Below are 17,144 nucleotides of genomic sequence, written 5' to 3' on the forward strand. Positions count from 1 at the left end.
GGGTTATAGAAAAGTATAGTTTTTTGCTATTGCGTGGGCCTTCAGCCCACTTCAGGATCAATATAGGGATCAAACCTCACTAGTGCATCACATAACAACTAATTCGTTGGAAATTTGCATTATTAGATATGTTTTGAATTTCCTAATGCAAATCACAGTACAGATATTTATAGGGCATTCATTACGATTTGAGGTACATTATGAATGCAGGTGCTACCAGGATAAAAAAAAATTATCTTTTCTGCTATGCTGATGACCACTACACATTTCAAGAGTAATATCAACATGGTAATTATATATATGGCACTGTTTGACTTTTGTTTTTACTTATCAGAGATTAGCAAATAAGGCATAGTTTGAAGTTATTACACACACAATGTGATTTCAAAAAATTATATTAATAATTATTAAAAAGACACACAAATTCTGTTTCAAATGACAATTATGTTTCAAAAGCAAAACAACGTGAGTTGCTTATTACGTGAGTAAATTATGAATTACGAGTCTCAGTTTGGCCATGCTTGATCTGTACATAAAGTATATGGCATATAATTATAAAAAAAAATTTCTAAGAAACAGTATATTCTTAATTTGTTTTAAGAATATGTCCTGAAAATTATTCAGATTTTTGAAGTTTTTAAAAAACAACATTTTTCCCACTGAAATAGCGATTTATATATTGTATGAAAATACAATATATAAATTGCTATTTCAGTATCGATGAAGTATCAGACTTTCAATACTCAGCTACATAAATTTCTATCCATAAAAATTGTTTTCTTACTTTTTCATCAGCAACTAATAACAGATTGTATTTTAGATATAAAAAATGCACTCAGATATATATTTTCTGCTTTACCAGTCAGAAATAATACTTAAGCGAATTTTGTGGCATGGGCTATACTTTCACATCATTTTGAGTTTATTAACTTTCTTTAGAAAATGGTCAGTTTTATCTGGCTGCATGTGTAGTCTCCCTTTTCTTTTTTGTTTATTATCTCTGTCTTTAAAATATATTGAACTCGTATTCTCTACATTCATTATATATTCTTTATGAAAATAATATTTAGACAAAATAATGCATAAGACAATTAACATTATATAACATTACAGAACTAATTCTAGAATGGCTACTATGTGGAAGGCTATTAAATACTGCATTTTTAAAGTAAATAATAGAAGCATATTTCTATCGTAGTTATATGAGAACTGAATAATATGAGATTATAGTATAGTTAGTTATACGAGAATATCTGAAATAATATTTTCACAAGCATACACATAATGTTTCAATACTTGGGTTTTCAAAGCAGAAAAAGTTATAAAATAATACACATCCAGAAATAAGTGTCAAAAGCAGCTAGTTATCTGATACATATGTAGATCATATGAACAGGAATTTATTAATACATATATAAAATCAGATCGAAAAGTAATTGCCCTGCGTTTTAGCAATAGACGCACATTATTCGCCTTTTAATGGTAATTTAGCAACATAACAGAACAAAATTAGCAATCAGATACCAAACAAATATAAACACATCTTAATCCCGTTTTTCCCCGTGTATTTTCCTTTTCTCCTTAGCAGCTATTCCCCACATGATATTTACTTCCGTTGGCATAATGAAATGTCGCCCATATCCTTAAAGAAGCCACGTTAGCGCAACCAAGGCTGTTCTCCGAACTTTATCCGTATTTTTTAGCAACAGACAGACAGACAGACAAAGTAGACAGATGTCTTGTTTTGCACCCGCTAAGTCTTTCTGCACCAATGGGCAAAAAATCAAGCATAGGTGCCAAGGAAAGGTATATAGAAAGGGGGGCAATTTCGTATTTGAGGAGAGTAAAAAGGAACTTCGTACATTTTGTACGTGTTCAAAAGGCCAGAAAGAAAAGATGGGACAAAATAAAATTTAAAATAAATGGCTCAAAAATAATAGACGGGGGGGGGAAGGGCCTATAAAAAGAAAAGGAAAAGAAGTAGAAAATATTCTAAAATACGATTATGTCCATGAGTGTAGTTAAAAGGAGTTCGTTTGCAAAAATTAGTAAATAAATGAATTCCTACATGGTAATGTGTATGCCCTTATCTTGGGACCTAAGAAGAAAAGACATATATCATCACAGAGATGTACATAATATTTTAACTAAAATAACATTAACTATTACCGTTCCCAAAAAATTCATGTATATTTCAGAAAAACAGTAATTGATACATTCATAAATCCATACACAGTGTGAGAGCATTTCAGCAAAAATAAATTACACAGTATGTCTTTCTTAAATATTAGTTAAATATAAAATTAATTTATTATTAAGTTAACCGTTGTAATTTATTATAGTACAAGTTTAACAAATTCCGTCACACTGTATTTATATTTGCTCATAATTCTAAGTATGAGACCTGAAGAAAAAAGTCGAGGATCTTAGTTACAAAAATCACAATCTATACTCATCGATGGTCAAGAGATTCCCCATTTTTTGCCTCTCAAGAAATTCCTAAGCAAGAAAGGAGGGGCCTCCGAGGGTATGAATTGCTGATAAGAACGGACTACTGATAAGGAATGTGGCGTCTCTATGGGATAGTTACGAAGAAAAGAACCACATCACTTGCTACTATTACTAACTATTGTATAATGCTAGAATCTTATGAAAATAATAAATAAAGAAATTTAATGGCACTTTAGTAATAAGATATTGTATAGAGAACATAATGTTACTTATCTGGATATTCCGTGCCAGGGTTTCTTTTGGATTTCTCGTGTTGATAGTAAACAGCGAACAAGCGAAGCAAACAATTTGAAGTTTCGAAGAAGCGATGTTTCCTTTTTCAATTTGATGGATGAGACATTGCATAGGAAAGATGCATTACACTTTTTTTAAGAGAGTTGAAAAGATTTCTTGAAACACTTATTTAAAAATTTCGGAGCTATGTTTAGACACTGCCTCCAGCTTTCGTGATCGCAGCGCCAGTCCATATTGGATCTATTTTTTAGCAACAATTTTTCCCTAAATGAGCGTTCATCGCGGTCGCCGCTTTTTCGGATGGCCCAGACTTTCCTTTCCCCATCGATGACGAATAGCTGATAACTTTGCGCTTTGTAATCGATTACGAAGTCTCGATACTTTGTTTACGTTTTATGCGGAATTGTGGTAAGGTTGTATGTGGAAAATCTTGCGGAATTGATAAGGGCCGCTATTTATATTTAATTTTTTTTTCTTGCTGTATACGAGAGTGGACGCAATACGAATACTATGCTACTATGCTACTACGCAATACTATGCTACAGTCAATTATTTCCATTATTCGAATTAATTCATCGTGAGAACTTTAAAAGTCTTAATAAACAAAAACTTACTCATATTGCTGATACAAAAGTATTGATATGCTTTGTTCAGTTCTCTTGTTAATAAAAAAACAGCAATTGTGCATGTAATGACAGTAAAAAATAGTGAAAATTTATATATGTCTGTGTTGTTGCCTAAGTAGTATAATGCATGATTATAAAATAAATATTAGAATCTACTGAAGTAATAACCATAATTACATATGTTAGAACACAAGAAAAGAATATAAATTTTTATTTATTTTAGTGATCTGTATTTTTTTTAATTATGTTTACAGAGTTCTATTTTAAGTTTCCTCCAAACAGCAGAGATGCGTGTCGTAAATTTTGTACTGAAAAACACAAAATTATGTTCAAAGAAAAGAAATTCATAAATTCTGCATTGCCTACGATTGCTAGTTAAAAAAATTCATGTTTACCATTTCTACACATCGAAAAATTATACTGGGGGGGGGAGACACCACTTCATTTGACATTTGATGTTTTATATCAATAAAAATCCCATGGTTTTAACCATTGAGTCTAATTTTAATCCCTCTTCATTGTTAGTTTTTAAGGAAATTTGCTTCTTATTTGCATTTTGGTCTCTCTCTGTCAATAGTGGTATTAAGGATTTGGTTTTTAGCATTTAACCAAACTCTCCAGTTTCTTCTGTTGCTTCTCTTTCCTTACACCCAGTGTGCATGCCGTGCTGAATGCCTTATTTCAGATTCAAAATGTATAGACAGAGAACAGTACCAGGACGACAAAAGTGGTAATTTAACAACATAAATAACATTGGCATCAATTAGCCTCTTCCTAAGACAACCACTTCCGTAGAAAAAACCGATACCCAAAGGCTAATTCCATCATAATAACTTATCTTTTACCCGGTCATTATTCAGCGAAACCTTTCTATTTGAAAATTCTGTGATCATCCTTTGTAATAAAGGTCCAAGATACAACCTCCACCACCTGCGAAATGCAAAGCTCTCTTTGTACAGGATCTCTGTGGCTGTTACTAGAAGGTACTAAATAGGCTTCCTTATTCTCTGTTTGTTATTAAGCGTGTGATATATTTTTGTGTATGTGTACTTGATAATGTTTACATATATATATATATATATATATTGTAAAGAACGCTCCTGAACTCAACTAGAAAGACCTATGATGCTCTCGACTAGAGAGAACTTCGTTAGCGATCTCCCTCACACTACGAGGACTATAATTAATTTTTAACACCTATTTTAAAGAACTGTGAATGGCAACGACCTAACTGAGGAATACGCATGCGTAAAGAGATGAGACTTCTGTTGAGACGCCTGTGAGAAGGAGTTTGGGAAGCTCCGCCAGCGAGCTGAGGTGTGGAGACTAAATTTGTCCAGTGATGACGAGTGCTATCTTCGTTAACGTCTCTGATCGTGTCACCAACTCGGATATGTACTCAAGTTTTCTAAATGTATTAATTAAATGTTGTATATGTGGTATGTTCTGTAATTAAAGTGATGCATCACCAATACCAGTGTTGATTCCGTTTTCACTGAAGCATCCACGACGTTACAATATTTTTGTTTACCATTGGAAATAAAAATATATGCATTACAAATCTGAGTTATTAAGCACATTAAGGCTGTTTACACCTTTCGTTCCAGAACAGATATTCAAATTAAATACATTAAGCAATTTGTGTTTATTTACATTTGTTTCAATAATAATGTTTTTGTTGGCATTAATTTCTCTATTGGTTGTTTAAAGCCATTTTTTATCCATTCATTTATTGAAATAGTTACATTTATTACTTTTTTTCCATTAGATAATCCAAGAATTTTATATATGGTACAATTTATGGTATAGGCTTGTATATATACAATATGAATATTTTTTTTTAATTTTCCAGAAGAAAAAAATTCTTATCTTCTATTTGTGATCTTATTATCGGATTGTGTTATAAGGTATTTCTCTTGCCTTCGTAGCATGTCTACATGATCAGCATACTCCCCATATATTCGAGAGGTCCATGGTTCGAGTCGCGGGGAGGGCATTGCTCGTTTTTCATGTCTCTCAGCTTCCAAAAAAAAATCCTAATGTCTCTACAGTCTCTTCTTCAAAATAAACAATCTGATGGAATGAAAATATTTTGGTGATTAAAACTTTTTAATCACTGCTGTTTACATCTACATTTCTTTTTTTCACATAATTTAAAGTTTGCAAGTAGTTTGAAGGTTTTCAAACTATGTTTCAGAGAAATTTTAGATCTCATGCAGCTTCTCTGGAGCATCTGCAAGTCAAAATCAAAATTTAAAACTATTTTTAATATCACTAGACATACTTAAAGAAATATTTTTTATTCTATTGTTATTGTTACAAAAAATAATATTAAGCAAATCTGTTTTTTTATGATTAAAATTATAATGAAATAATGATTTTCTTTTCCCTTTCTGCATAAAATCCACAAATTTTGTATTTCAATTCTTTTTTAACATTTATTTTTCTGAGGATGGAAATGCTTCTCTGGAAAAAATTACAATTTTAGAGTTTTTTCTGATTTCACATATTTGAAGACAGTTGGATAGAAAAGCCATAATTTTTTAAAAGGATGAATAAATACAGCGCTGGCTTTTGTTATGTTTTATGCATTTAATAAATTTCCGCCCGACTGTTTATTCTTTAATTCTACCTAACACAATCAATCGATACTTGTTTCTAATATAGAATTTTAGCATCAATTTTACATAATAACATGAGTAATCTTTTTTAATTGAATTTTATCATTATTAACAAAATACTTTGGCACTATGAACTGAGAATATTTTCCTTGACTTTTATCTTTCAATACTTTAGGAACTGGTCATTGATTTACATCTATAATAAAAGAAATAAATGCTTGTATGAGTTTTAACATATTGTTAAAAGTGCAATAAACCTTAGCTCCTTTGTTCCGTGAATAATGTTAAACTCCCTGTTTATTTTCTTAGCATCTTCTATGTAACATGATTATTCCTTAACATTGGAAGTATCAGAAATAGATGTAAATATGTATTGTCTTCTGCATTAACTTACAAAAATAAAAGTGTGAATATCTGAATGGAATTATATAGAAAGAGCCACACGACGCTACGTTTTCATGATGGTCATTCCACTATACTGGAAATATTAAAACAAACAATAAGTGCAGGAAAAGATTCAGTAAGAGGATATACTCTCTTCTGAAACAATACATTTGACTGTAGTTGTTCCATATGATATTTCTATACAACATCCCAAAATCTTGGTAAATAACTTTGTAAACCAAGTTTACAGTGTAAAAAAAGTAGTGGGAAAATGTTGTAGTCATGTAACTGGGCTACCATACATAAAAATTAAGCAGTGTTAAAAGTGTTTTTATCTTAATTGCCTGTTACAACCAAATAACTAGATATGAGAAAAAACATGCAGTGTCAGTACAGCTAGATGATCCCTTTTACAGAGTTGCTAATTTGAAAACAAGTTAACCTGTCAAATTACCCTTCATACTGGTTTGCTTTAGATTCATTTGGTAACAAATATGCCATTAAAGTCTGTACCAATCAATCAATAAATCTTGTTACAAGCAAGTTTTTGTTGTCAGGATGCTGTTCATAATTGGTTTTCTTTTGGTGGTACAGCAACAGCGAAGGGAGAAAGATTCTGGGTAATTTAAATTCAACTAACATAGCAAATTCCATTCTTCTGCAACTTTATAATTTGATACAGATTTATTTTTTCAGAATTTTATTCATACTACTATTTCATCCATTGCAGACAAATTCCACAAGTGCATATTTTAAAATTAATTTCACATTTAAAAGAGTATGATTTGTTTATAAATAATTTGTTATTAAAATAAAAATGAGTTATAAAAAATCATTGTAACTTAGACAAATACACACAAAAAAAGGAAAAAAAAAACATACAAAAATGGTGATGCTGCTTATTAAAAACGGAAGAATTCTTATATGATCATACACATGGTTGACACAGTTTGGTGCATACTGCGAAATTTGTTGTGGTAATATGGTAGCAAAAAAAAATTTTTTTTTTGTCATTTTGTATTAAAATTATTAAGGTGTTGATGGCTATGCTAATTTACACAAAGCAAGGTAACGTAGAGTAAGAGCTATGTCCCTTAGGTAAAGGGATGCCTTTGAGGAGGTATTTCTATGAGAAATCGACTTGTATTCACATAATACATGAGGAGAAACAGGAATTTCCCATGCAGCTATCCCATTCACCAGTATTTGTACCTGGATCAAACATCCAGTGTTCAGCTATCTTATCTGCTAGTCTACTGGTGCAGTCAAAATAGACTGTAATGTAATATTATACAAGCTAAGTAGCATTGACTTATACATCACTAAAGAAATAAATAAACTTCAGAAAACTTTTCTGTTTTCCGAAACTGTCAATGTCTTCATTATTATAACTTCCTGATATTTCAACGCATGTAATTTTATGGTGAACTATTAACTTAAAATAGAATATTTTTTTGAATTGGTTGTGTTTAATTATAAGATTATTTTGAAGAATGAACATACTTAAAAGAATGAATTTTCTTTACACACTGACTGTTAAATTATTATATTTTAAATCAACAGATTGCAATTATACAATAAGACAGGATGAAAAATACAGTAATCATTGAGGCAATTGTTGAGTTTCTGAAGAAACAACAAAAATTTTCAAATCTAACACAGTATACCCTGTTTAATGTTTAATATAGTATGGAAGGTTTTGTAATGCATCAGGTATTAAAAAAAAAAAAAAAAAAAAAAAAAAAAAAACATGCAATAGCTGACAATGAAACCAAATAAAAATCAGTTACAGAACTCTATTACAGGTTATGCAACAAAATTAATGAATATGAACGTCTATAAACATTTTTTTTTTTAACTTGGACAGGATCTCGAAACATCAACTAGATCTTAGGCAATAAAATTAATAAAATTTTATGTTTCGCGATATTCATTTTCCTTCTGACAAAGTTCATACACGAATCCAAACATCAAAACCTTCGCAATCGATAAACAACGGCCATTCCATTATCGATGACATAGGTCTGCCTATCGCTAGTAAAAGGAAAGTCTGGGCCATCTGAAAAAGCGGCGACCGTTCATCGCTACTTCTGCCGCCATTAATTTTTGGTGACTGCACCTGATTGCTCCTTTTTTACCACGTGACCTCAACGCATCCGCAGACATACGGATAGAAGTTGAACATTGTTGAACTCCATCCGTACGCCATCCGTCACCGCACATCCACCGGAATACAATGTATTGGACTGGTGCAGCCATCTACTGACAAGATAGTGAAATGCAAAGTGTTTCAACAGTGTGGTATATTTCTCACAGCTGATATTTTTAAATTTGCTTTTCTAGTGATATAATGTATTTCCAGTGTATATAATGGGTGTTTCTACGTTAAACTCAAGACTAAAATACTTGCTCAGCTCGTCGGTGAAGAAACGAAGGATGAATATTTGGATAACGATATTAATGAAGAGCTTTAAAACAGAAACCGAAAAGCACAATAAAATGACAAATCTTTTAAATTAGGAAAGGAGAAAAATCTAAAGTCTGGAAATAAAGGTGAAATTAGAGGCTTTTTCTAATGAACTGGAAGAATGTTAGTTGATTTAACTGTGGTTTTAATGCTAGAGGTTAGAAGGTACAAAATCTTCGAAGATATAGTAGTGTGAGTCTTGATGGAATCTTACAACTCCATCAGTGTAAGCATTTTTGATCAGAATCAACTTTAGGGATAAGAACAACGTTTTGATAAACGTAAATGTCATACAACGCCATTTTTAGTTTTAGATTTTATAGAACGGAATTTTTTACTGACTGATTTATAAATGACATTAATGTCAGTAACACTAATAGTATTTTCACCTGGACGGTTTTTTTTACCTGGGCATTCCATTTCTTTTAATTCCATGCAAACTCTATGTTTCATAGAGTGATTGTCTAGTTTTTCAATAATTTCCCTCAAAAAGTCAATCACAGCGGTCATAAAAGCCCATGAGCTGAACTCTAATGTCCTCAAATTAGGTCATGTCTAATGCTGCTTAAATGAATGCTTTCTAACTTTATTAAAAATGCAAGTGTACAATGATATAAATCTGCATTAAAATTACAAAGATTAGCACTAAAATTACTAAGATTTTAAATAATGATTTCTTTTCTATAAATGCAATTATACAGGTCAATAAATGCAATTATACAGGGAAGTAATGTCTGCATTGACCAATATCTGGAATTTCATTCAACGGAATTCAGATGGCAGCACTTCCTTAATCATGAAAACCTCTGAAATTCCGTCTTGTGGGCGGCTGTGTATGTTTATAAAAGGTAAAAATCGAAGCAAGTTTAGAGCAAGAGATTTATCAGTTTTTGAAGAAAGGGTTTTCAAACTATGCTAAAAATAAAAATTTTAATTTCAGAAATGGTATCTAACAGAGCATTTACTATAAAAACTGCTAAAAATGTTATGATTATATCGCATATTGATTCAAAAATACACACACTCAAATCATGAGTGTTTCATATGATGACAAGCATTGTTTTCCACGTCTGAAACATCCAAGCATAGAAAATTTTGTGACTTAAGGACTCCATAAGAGCGAACTGATTAGGCTTACCATATTTTTTTTTTATAACCCAGGACATATATTTGAAATTTCTTAAAAGATTTAAGAGTTTCCTGAAGCACGAAACTTTAGTTAATTCAGTTGTCTTTTCCACTAGATGTGTCCCTTTTTCAGAAATGGTTTGTTTGTTTTAATTACATCATAAAATTCACAACAAAAAAGTTCTGAATTAACTTGAACTTTTAGCAGAAGTTTAACAGTAGATACTGAACATCTACCCCTCTCTGCAGGCCAAATGTTTCCTATAACTGAAAAAAACACTTTTAACTGAGGCAGAGGTCCCAGGCAAAGACATCGACAACTCAACCATTTTTGAAATATTACAACATAAAATATCAGTCTTTTGAAACACCGTAAAAATTGCTTTCCACTTATCTTCGATAGTATCCAGTACTTTTTCCAGAAATTTAACCACAACCAACCAAATTACCTGGTTGAACAATGTAAGTGCATCAAAATAAGTCATCAGTATTTATGGAATCTTTTATAGTTTTATTAAAACCTTATGCAGTCTCTTCTAAATCGGACCATGTAATTTCGATTCGTAAATATATCCACTGAAACTTAATAACTTTTTAGGGTTTAGACCTTGGCTTTACAGCTATGTACGTGGGACCTTGAGAACTGGTAAGTGAATAATCGCTTTAGCTCAGAAAACAGAAACATAAACTCGGGGAAGATTAATTACCCTTTATTGCTTAAAATAAGATTGACAGATGGCCCTTTTCTCAGGACATACAGAAAAGCCTCCACTTGGGCTTGAACTCTAGAGTACTAAGAAAATCAAACTCAATTAATGTTTAACTAAAAAGATATAGCGCAAGCTATCAAAATTCTATAGGAATTGGCCCCTAAATGCTCACTAAACGGCGAAGCTATCAAGGACCTGAAATACGGCTGAGCGAAGTAATAGCTTAGACAGAGTGTAGCCAAAAGGCAAACGTGTGCTAGTCAGAATCTCTGGCTCTCTAACAAAGTCAGTGGAACTTCGACTTAAGCACTGCTCTTCCTTCATTTGCATTTACCATGATTCTAAAAACACACTCTGGAAGAGAGTTTGTAAGCTGAAATTGGAAAGTAGCTTTACCTAAAGATAACTGTTAAAAACCTTAGGATAAACCTTACAACTTTATAAAAACTAGTTCTTCACAGCTCTATGTACTGGGTACAAGAATTATAAAAATTGTCTACGTTTGAGAAGAATGTTCGTTCCTGAACATGATGAGACAAAAAACTGTATAAAGGGATGTTATTCTGGCAACACTTTCTTATGGAAGGCCGTCTGGCATGCCCACGTTACTCCACAATATGACCACTTTTCCCACCGTCCTCACAATATGTGAACTTTAAAGATTGTCAATGATTTTCAAAAACAATTCATATTGAAAGACGCCACGTTTTCTTTCTGGATTGCCTAGAAAGATGTAAAGAACATTACTTCGCTGTTGACATAAACTGTAGCCTGTGATTATGCACTAGATGCACTGCTGAAAATGAGTCAAGTCACGAAGATTGTCTTGGTTTCAAAGCACGTCCGGCCCCTGCGTCTGAGGTTTTTGGATTTAATTACATGTTCGGAGAAGGTTAGTGTTAATGGAGAGGAGGTGCAAGCTCGGATGGATGTAGGCAATTTTGTTCCTATCACACTTCCTCGAGACGACAACTAAATAATTGAACATGTTATGATAAAGAAGAAAGATGAGGAGGAGGAAAGGATAGACGAAGTTAACGACTACATGCAAAGCAAGAACATTACGTAGAAGGAAACTGACAAAACAATTAGTTTACAATTAACAGATTACAGTCTTCCATAAGATCGGCCGAACAGTCTTAATCTATGTGAGTACGGTTCACCGCATATACAGTGATTAGAAATCCGGCGGCAATCTTGTAAGTAGGCAGAATTTCGAAGTTGTATGTCATCACAATACGTAATTCGTAACTTTCATGTGCTAAGATATATGGGTAATTTTAAAATGTTTAACTTTGTTTTTCGGATATATAAAATCGTATTTTAATTTTAAATAATCGATGTTGAATGCTATTACTTAATTGTGGCTGATAAATCAAAAAACACAACCAAAGGACATCGTATAGCGCAAATATTTCAATTATCATTACAAATTATGAACAGGTAAGTTTTAGGATATATTTATATTCATTTATCTGAAAAATTTCTTATCTGGAATTGGTGAGGTTAAGTGATTGCTGCTGGTTAAGTGAGATTCTAGTGTAAATAGTTAAGCTGCAAACCGAAGCACAGGACAACAGACTATGGTACGCAAAAAGCAAAAGCGTACTATGGTACCCACGCAAAAAGAGACTATGGTAATAATGCATCATAACCTTACCTAGCTGATAAGTAGGAATTTCCCAATAGTTTAAAAAATACAAATACGAACTTTTTATGAAATATATAATATGCTGTCTAAACTTTAAGCATATTTACCGTGGCGAATATTCTATTCAAGAGAACTGTTTGAATGCGTAGCTTGTATAAAAGGTATGTATGCTAAAATGTTTCCCTCTGTCTACTCTCTTTTTTAGTTTCATTCGATCCTTATTCTTCTTTCAATCTCTCCTAATTTTCTTATAATAAATTAATATTAGAGGTAATAAAAAGGAAAATCGGGAACCATGATTAAAAACACCCTGACACACTAAAATTTTGAGCAAAATTAAGCATACAGGAAATTAAAAATTAAACATTTTTTACTCCTACGTAATTATGGAGCCTCAATCATTTAATTTACAGACGTACGTAGTTATGGAGCATCAATCCATTTAATTTACAGACCGATAGTTATGGAGCAATAAATGGTTGAATAGTAAAATAGCTGAAAATTTCTAGTTCTTTCTTGGATCGAGATCCAGGACCTTTGACTCTGTCGATGCTGTTGTCTTTGTATGTAACATAAAAATAAAAAAAGATTCCCAAGAAATTTTCTTTTGGAAATTGACAGCACTGAAAGCAAATTAAGTACCAATTTTCAATCATTGGACAATTTCCTTACTCTCTTTGGAATGAAGAAAAATTTAATTTGTTTACATAATAATACAATGCTTTCAAAAAATTCTACTCTAACTTATTTCTGTTGTTGTTGTGACTTATCTCATTTGTCTGACAGTAGCAGCAGAACAAGGCCACGAAATTCATCGTGGCAAGGAGTGCAAGATTGCACCTGTTGTTGACAAAGAGCCTTGAGCACCATACAGGTGACAGAACGACTTTGTTCAGTTCCGCCCCCAATTTTGATGGAGAGCGACCCTGGAGGACAGGTCCGAGGGTCTTCCACCTCTCTTTCCCTACTATTAACCTCTCGAGAGGATCTTCGACTCACCGCGTATTTGGAGTGCCCGCATGCTGCACAGAAACTATACATTTACAAACATTCGTGCCTTCTTTGGGATTGGAACCCAGGGCCATCGGTAGGGCAGTCAGCGTCGCTAACCACCATCCAGATGGGAGAAAATCTTATTTCTTTATTTATTGATATCAGAAGTATTTATCCATTGCAATGTTTTTCAAAAAGAAGTAAATAATTTTATGAAGAAAACTTCTTTTTAATGAATTTTGGAATTAACGGGATATAACTTTTTATATGGTCTCCATGCATCAAAATTTCCCACTGATAAGTATTCAATTTAATTAATTAAATAAAAAGTTACATATTTTTACTTGCGAAATTCACAAAGTTAGAAGCTTTTCTTAACGACATGTACACTTACTAGATTACATTACCGAGTTAGAAAATATTTTAGAATCCAGAATGATTTACACTCAGAATTCCTCGATTCACACCACTGATGAATTCACACCACTGATGGCAAAGCTAAACATAAGTGAGAAATTAGGTTAATGAAAACATTTCCTAAATTTACACGCGAACGTTGCGAAGTTAAGCATTTCCTTATGACTTACTCAGTACCGACTTATACCTGCTTTAGAATGATTTTCACGTAGAATTCCTTGGTTTTGAGGAGGCGCTCTTCAACAGTTTTGCATTATTGACAAAGTAAAATATATGTGTGGAATTATATCCCAAGATGAGAAGAGAGGTTCAGGATTATTCATAAGGGGGCGTGCTACTCCGATAGGGTTATGTTATTGGTAACCGAACCGCTTTTGATTATTTCGGTATTCAGGCTTTCGGATTATAATTCTGTATAGCTTAATTCAAGTTTTGCACCACATTACAATAGCCCCATGAGGTTTCTGTTTTGTCTGGGGAGGGCAAGAAAGACTTGAACTAGTATTTTCATATGTGCTTTTAAAAATTATGACAACAAATATTACATGAATGTTTCATTACATATTACTCTTTATTTTTATAAATCGTCTCATACACTCACCTGAACAAATTTTAAACGCGGCTCTGACAAAAGACTTGATAGCCAGTCTGTCACTAATGACATCACTAATAATTTGAAAACGCTCATCTCAGACGGATTATGCAGAATCTTTCGTTTTGTATACCAGTTTAGTTTCAGTTGACATTTTTCTCTTGTTTCATATGCGTCAATGTACATGTTTTTATGAAAAAAAAAAATATAAAATTACTTCCTATCTTCTTTCTAATTTAAATTTATATATCTAGTTCAGTAGAATTCGCAAGGTGCCCTTAAAGCTTCGAGCTCCTATGCGACACCATGCCTTGCATACTCCAGTTTCAGCCTCTGGTTATCTACCTTTTCAACGATAGCTACAGACTTCATTTGACGTCACCTTCTTGAGGCGAAAGACAGGTTAGACAAGCAGCTATTTGGACACCAGAGTTAATAGATTTATGAGTTTTTGTGATTTAATCTCTTTTAAATTGCTCACAAACCTGTTCATGTTCTGGTTATTCTTAAGCTTTGAGGAAAAGTAAGAAGAGAAGTTATTTCTTCTGTTTTAAGAGCTTGCATTTATTTACTTATTTGTTTATTTATTTTGTTATGAAATAAAACTCTACCATTTCACAATAACAGTATTTTTCAAATCATGCTAGACGCGACAATTATTTCATTATGGTAATATTAATGTGTTAAAATATATACAATAAAAATATAAAAAAACACCTGTAAGCCCATGGTTCGATGGTAACAACTGAAACTCCAAATTTCTGCACTTCTAGCCTCAGCCCATCACTGAAAGCTATAAGAGCGTGTTTACTCACAGAATAAGGTACAAAACCTGGCATTACGAGCCTTCCTACAGAAAGAAAAAAAAAAAAAAATCATTACATAGCTCAAATTTACAGTACATCTATATGAACATTATTGACAGACTTTAACATATTTTTAACAACTCAACAAAGCGAGCAATGACAACAGTTGTACGGAAAAATAATTTTTTTTAGTATCTCCAGCAACCGATACTGTGTATCAGAAATTTTAAAGATATGCTCATTTTTAAAATTATTTATTCATTTATTTATTTTCATTTTATTTATTTATTGAAGGCAAGTTGAAAGCTATGGATTTGTTGATTCGAGAAACCATTTTTCACACAAATATTTAAAATCGTAGAAAATACATATATAAATAAAACTTAAAAAAAAATTAGATTGTGGTGTTGCGTGGCCCCAACTTGTCCGCAACAGTAGTAGTGACTGCTATGAACTGGAAATTACACAAACTCTTAAGAAGTTATTTTATTCCACTTTTTTCCCTTTTTATTCCACTTATTGACGCTCACAAACTACGCCGACCCGGCGGTTAAATAAAAATAGAAAAGTACAACTAAAAATAAATAACAGGATGAAATAAATAACGAAGTCACTACGTTCGAGGCTCTATAAACGTGACTAACTTAACCGCTGAGATTTCAGCAAACTTTCTGAATAAGAAGTTGAAAGATTCAACTAACTGCCGAAGTAGGCACACAGGCCAAAACGCGCGGTTCTTAAATTTCTACTTAGCAACCTCCACGCTCGTGAATCAAGAAAGCACACCTACAAACTTGTTTCCCTTCTATTTAACTCAAATTACTTCTGCTAAAAATTTGAATACTCTGCGCGTTCTACTAAAATTTACATACTCTGGCATTGGCAATTCCAGGGGAAAGTAAAGGCTTGACAGGAAAGATAGCTTAAACTTAAAATAAATGTTAGTTAAAATAAATATAAACCCTACAAGATGAACTAAGAATTTTTTTTATCTTGTCAATAACAAATATAGAACATTCTTTTAGTAGTATAAAGTGCGTCAAATTTATTTCTCTCAATGTTATATGCAGAGTGATTGAACAGACTTTCAAAATGAATTATCAAAAAAGAGGTTGAAAATTATGGCTTTGGGGATATTATTGATGGTACAACATCATCTTACAAAAGCATGTTAAAGTTGACTTATTTGTTTTATTTCCCTTATTATTGCTATTAAAATCTTACCTCTTTTCCATGAAAACCTGTTATACTTTTCTAGGCTGAAAAATTCTCTGGGGCCCTACAATGTGTCAGATCCTGGCAAACGGGCTGGCTGCACAGAGTTCTCATTGTTTCGGCCATGTGTTACCATGAATACAAACCAGTTTCTCTAACTTCTCGACGAAGACATACCTTCCCTTACGTGGATAGACTCTCGCATGCTTCGGCATAATCCAACTAAATTATTGTCGCACGTTTGGCAGCTCATATCTTGACAAAGAAAATCAAATGTTTAATTATCGTTTCATGTAAATAACGGCTTACAGACTCACCAACTCTCCAAACCTTCCGCCTTTTTCTTTCTAGTTGCCTCATTAACTATTTGAAGAACGGAAATAGAAATTTATAAATATCGAATTTTTTCCATAAATTTTAAAAATTGCAGTTATTGAACAAGACTTTTAATTTATCTTTTTATTTGGCTGATAATGTTGAGTTGTTTCCAGATGCTTAGTGTAGCAAGTAAATGACGGAACAGCTTTTATATTATGGTTAAAAACGAAAATATTGGGCAATAATGAACAATTAACATTAAATAATGTTTATGATATATCTTTACTTTTAAATAAAATAAATTACAACTAAATAAATACATAAAGTTAAATAAATAATAAATAAATTCACTATCATCTGTTATAGAATAATGCGAGTTTTTTGTAGATCGATAATTTATAAGAATATTATTTTTCTTTGAAGTAAATCTTTAAAAAGTAAATATGTTTAGTTAATAAAAAGACAGTTTCA

The 17,144-nt window shown here is 32.2% G+C and overlaps 1 protein-coding gene across 1 annotated transcript in view; it reads right to left on the minus strand.

Moving 5' to 3' along the window:
• The window catches only part of LOC118180452 (short-chain dehydrogenase/reductase family 9C member 7-like), a 77,456-nt gene that overhangs the window by 47,740 nt on the left and 12,572 nt on the right, over positions 1-17,144 (minus strand). Inside the window, exon 4 of the mRNA XM_085810309.1 lies at positions 15,052-15,184. Coding sequence (XP_085666435.1) covers positions 15,052-15,184 — 133 coding nt within the window. The remainder of the gene's footprint in view (positions 1-15,051; positions 15,185-17,144) is intronic.

This window comes from Stegodyphus dumicola, chromosome 2 (assembly GCF_044657685.1).
Source record: "Stegodyphus dumicola isolate Sdum_Otavi_A_Nest chromosome 2, ASM4465768v1".
NCBI lineage: Eukaryota > Metazoa > Arthropoda > Arachnida > Araneae > Eresidae > Stegodyphus > Stegodyphus dumicola.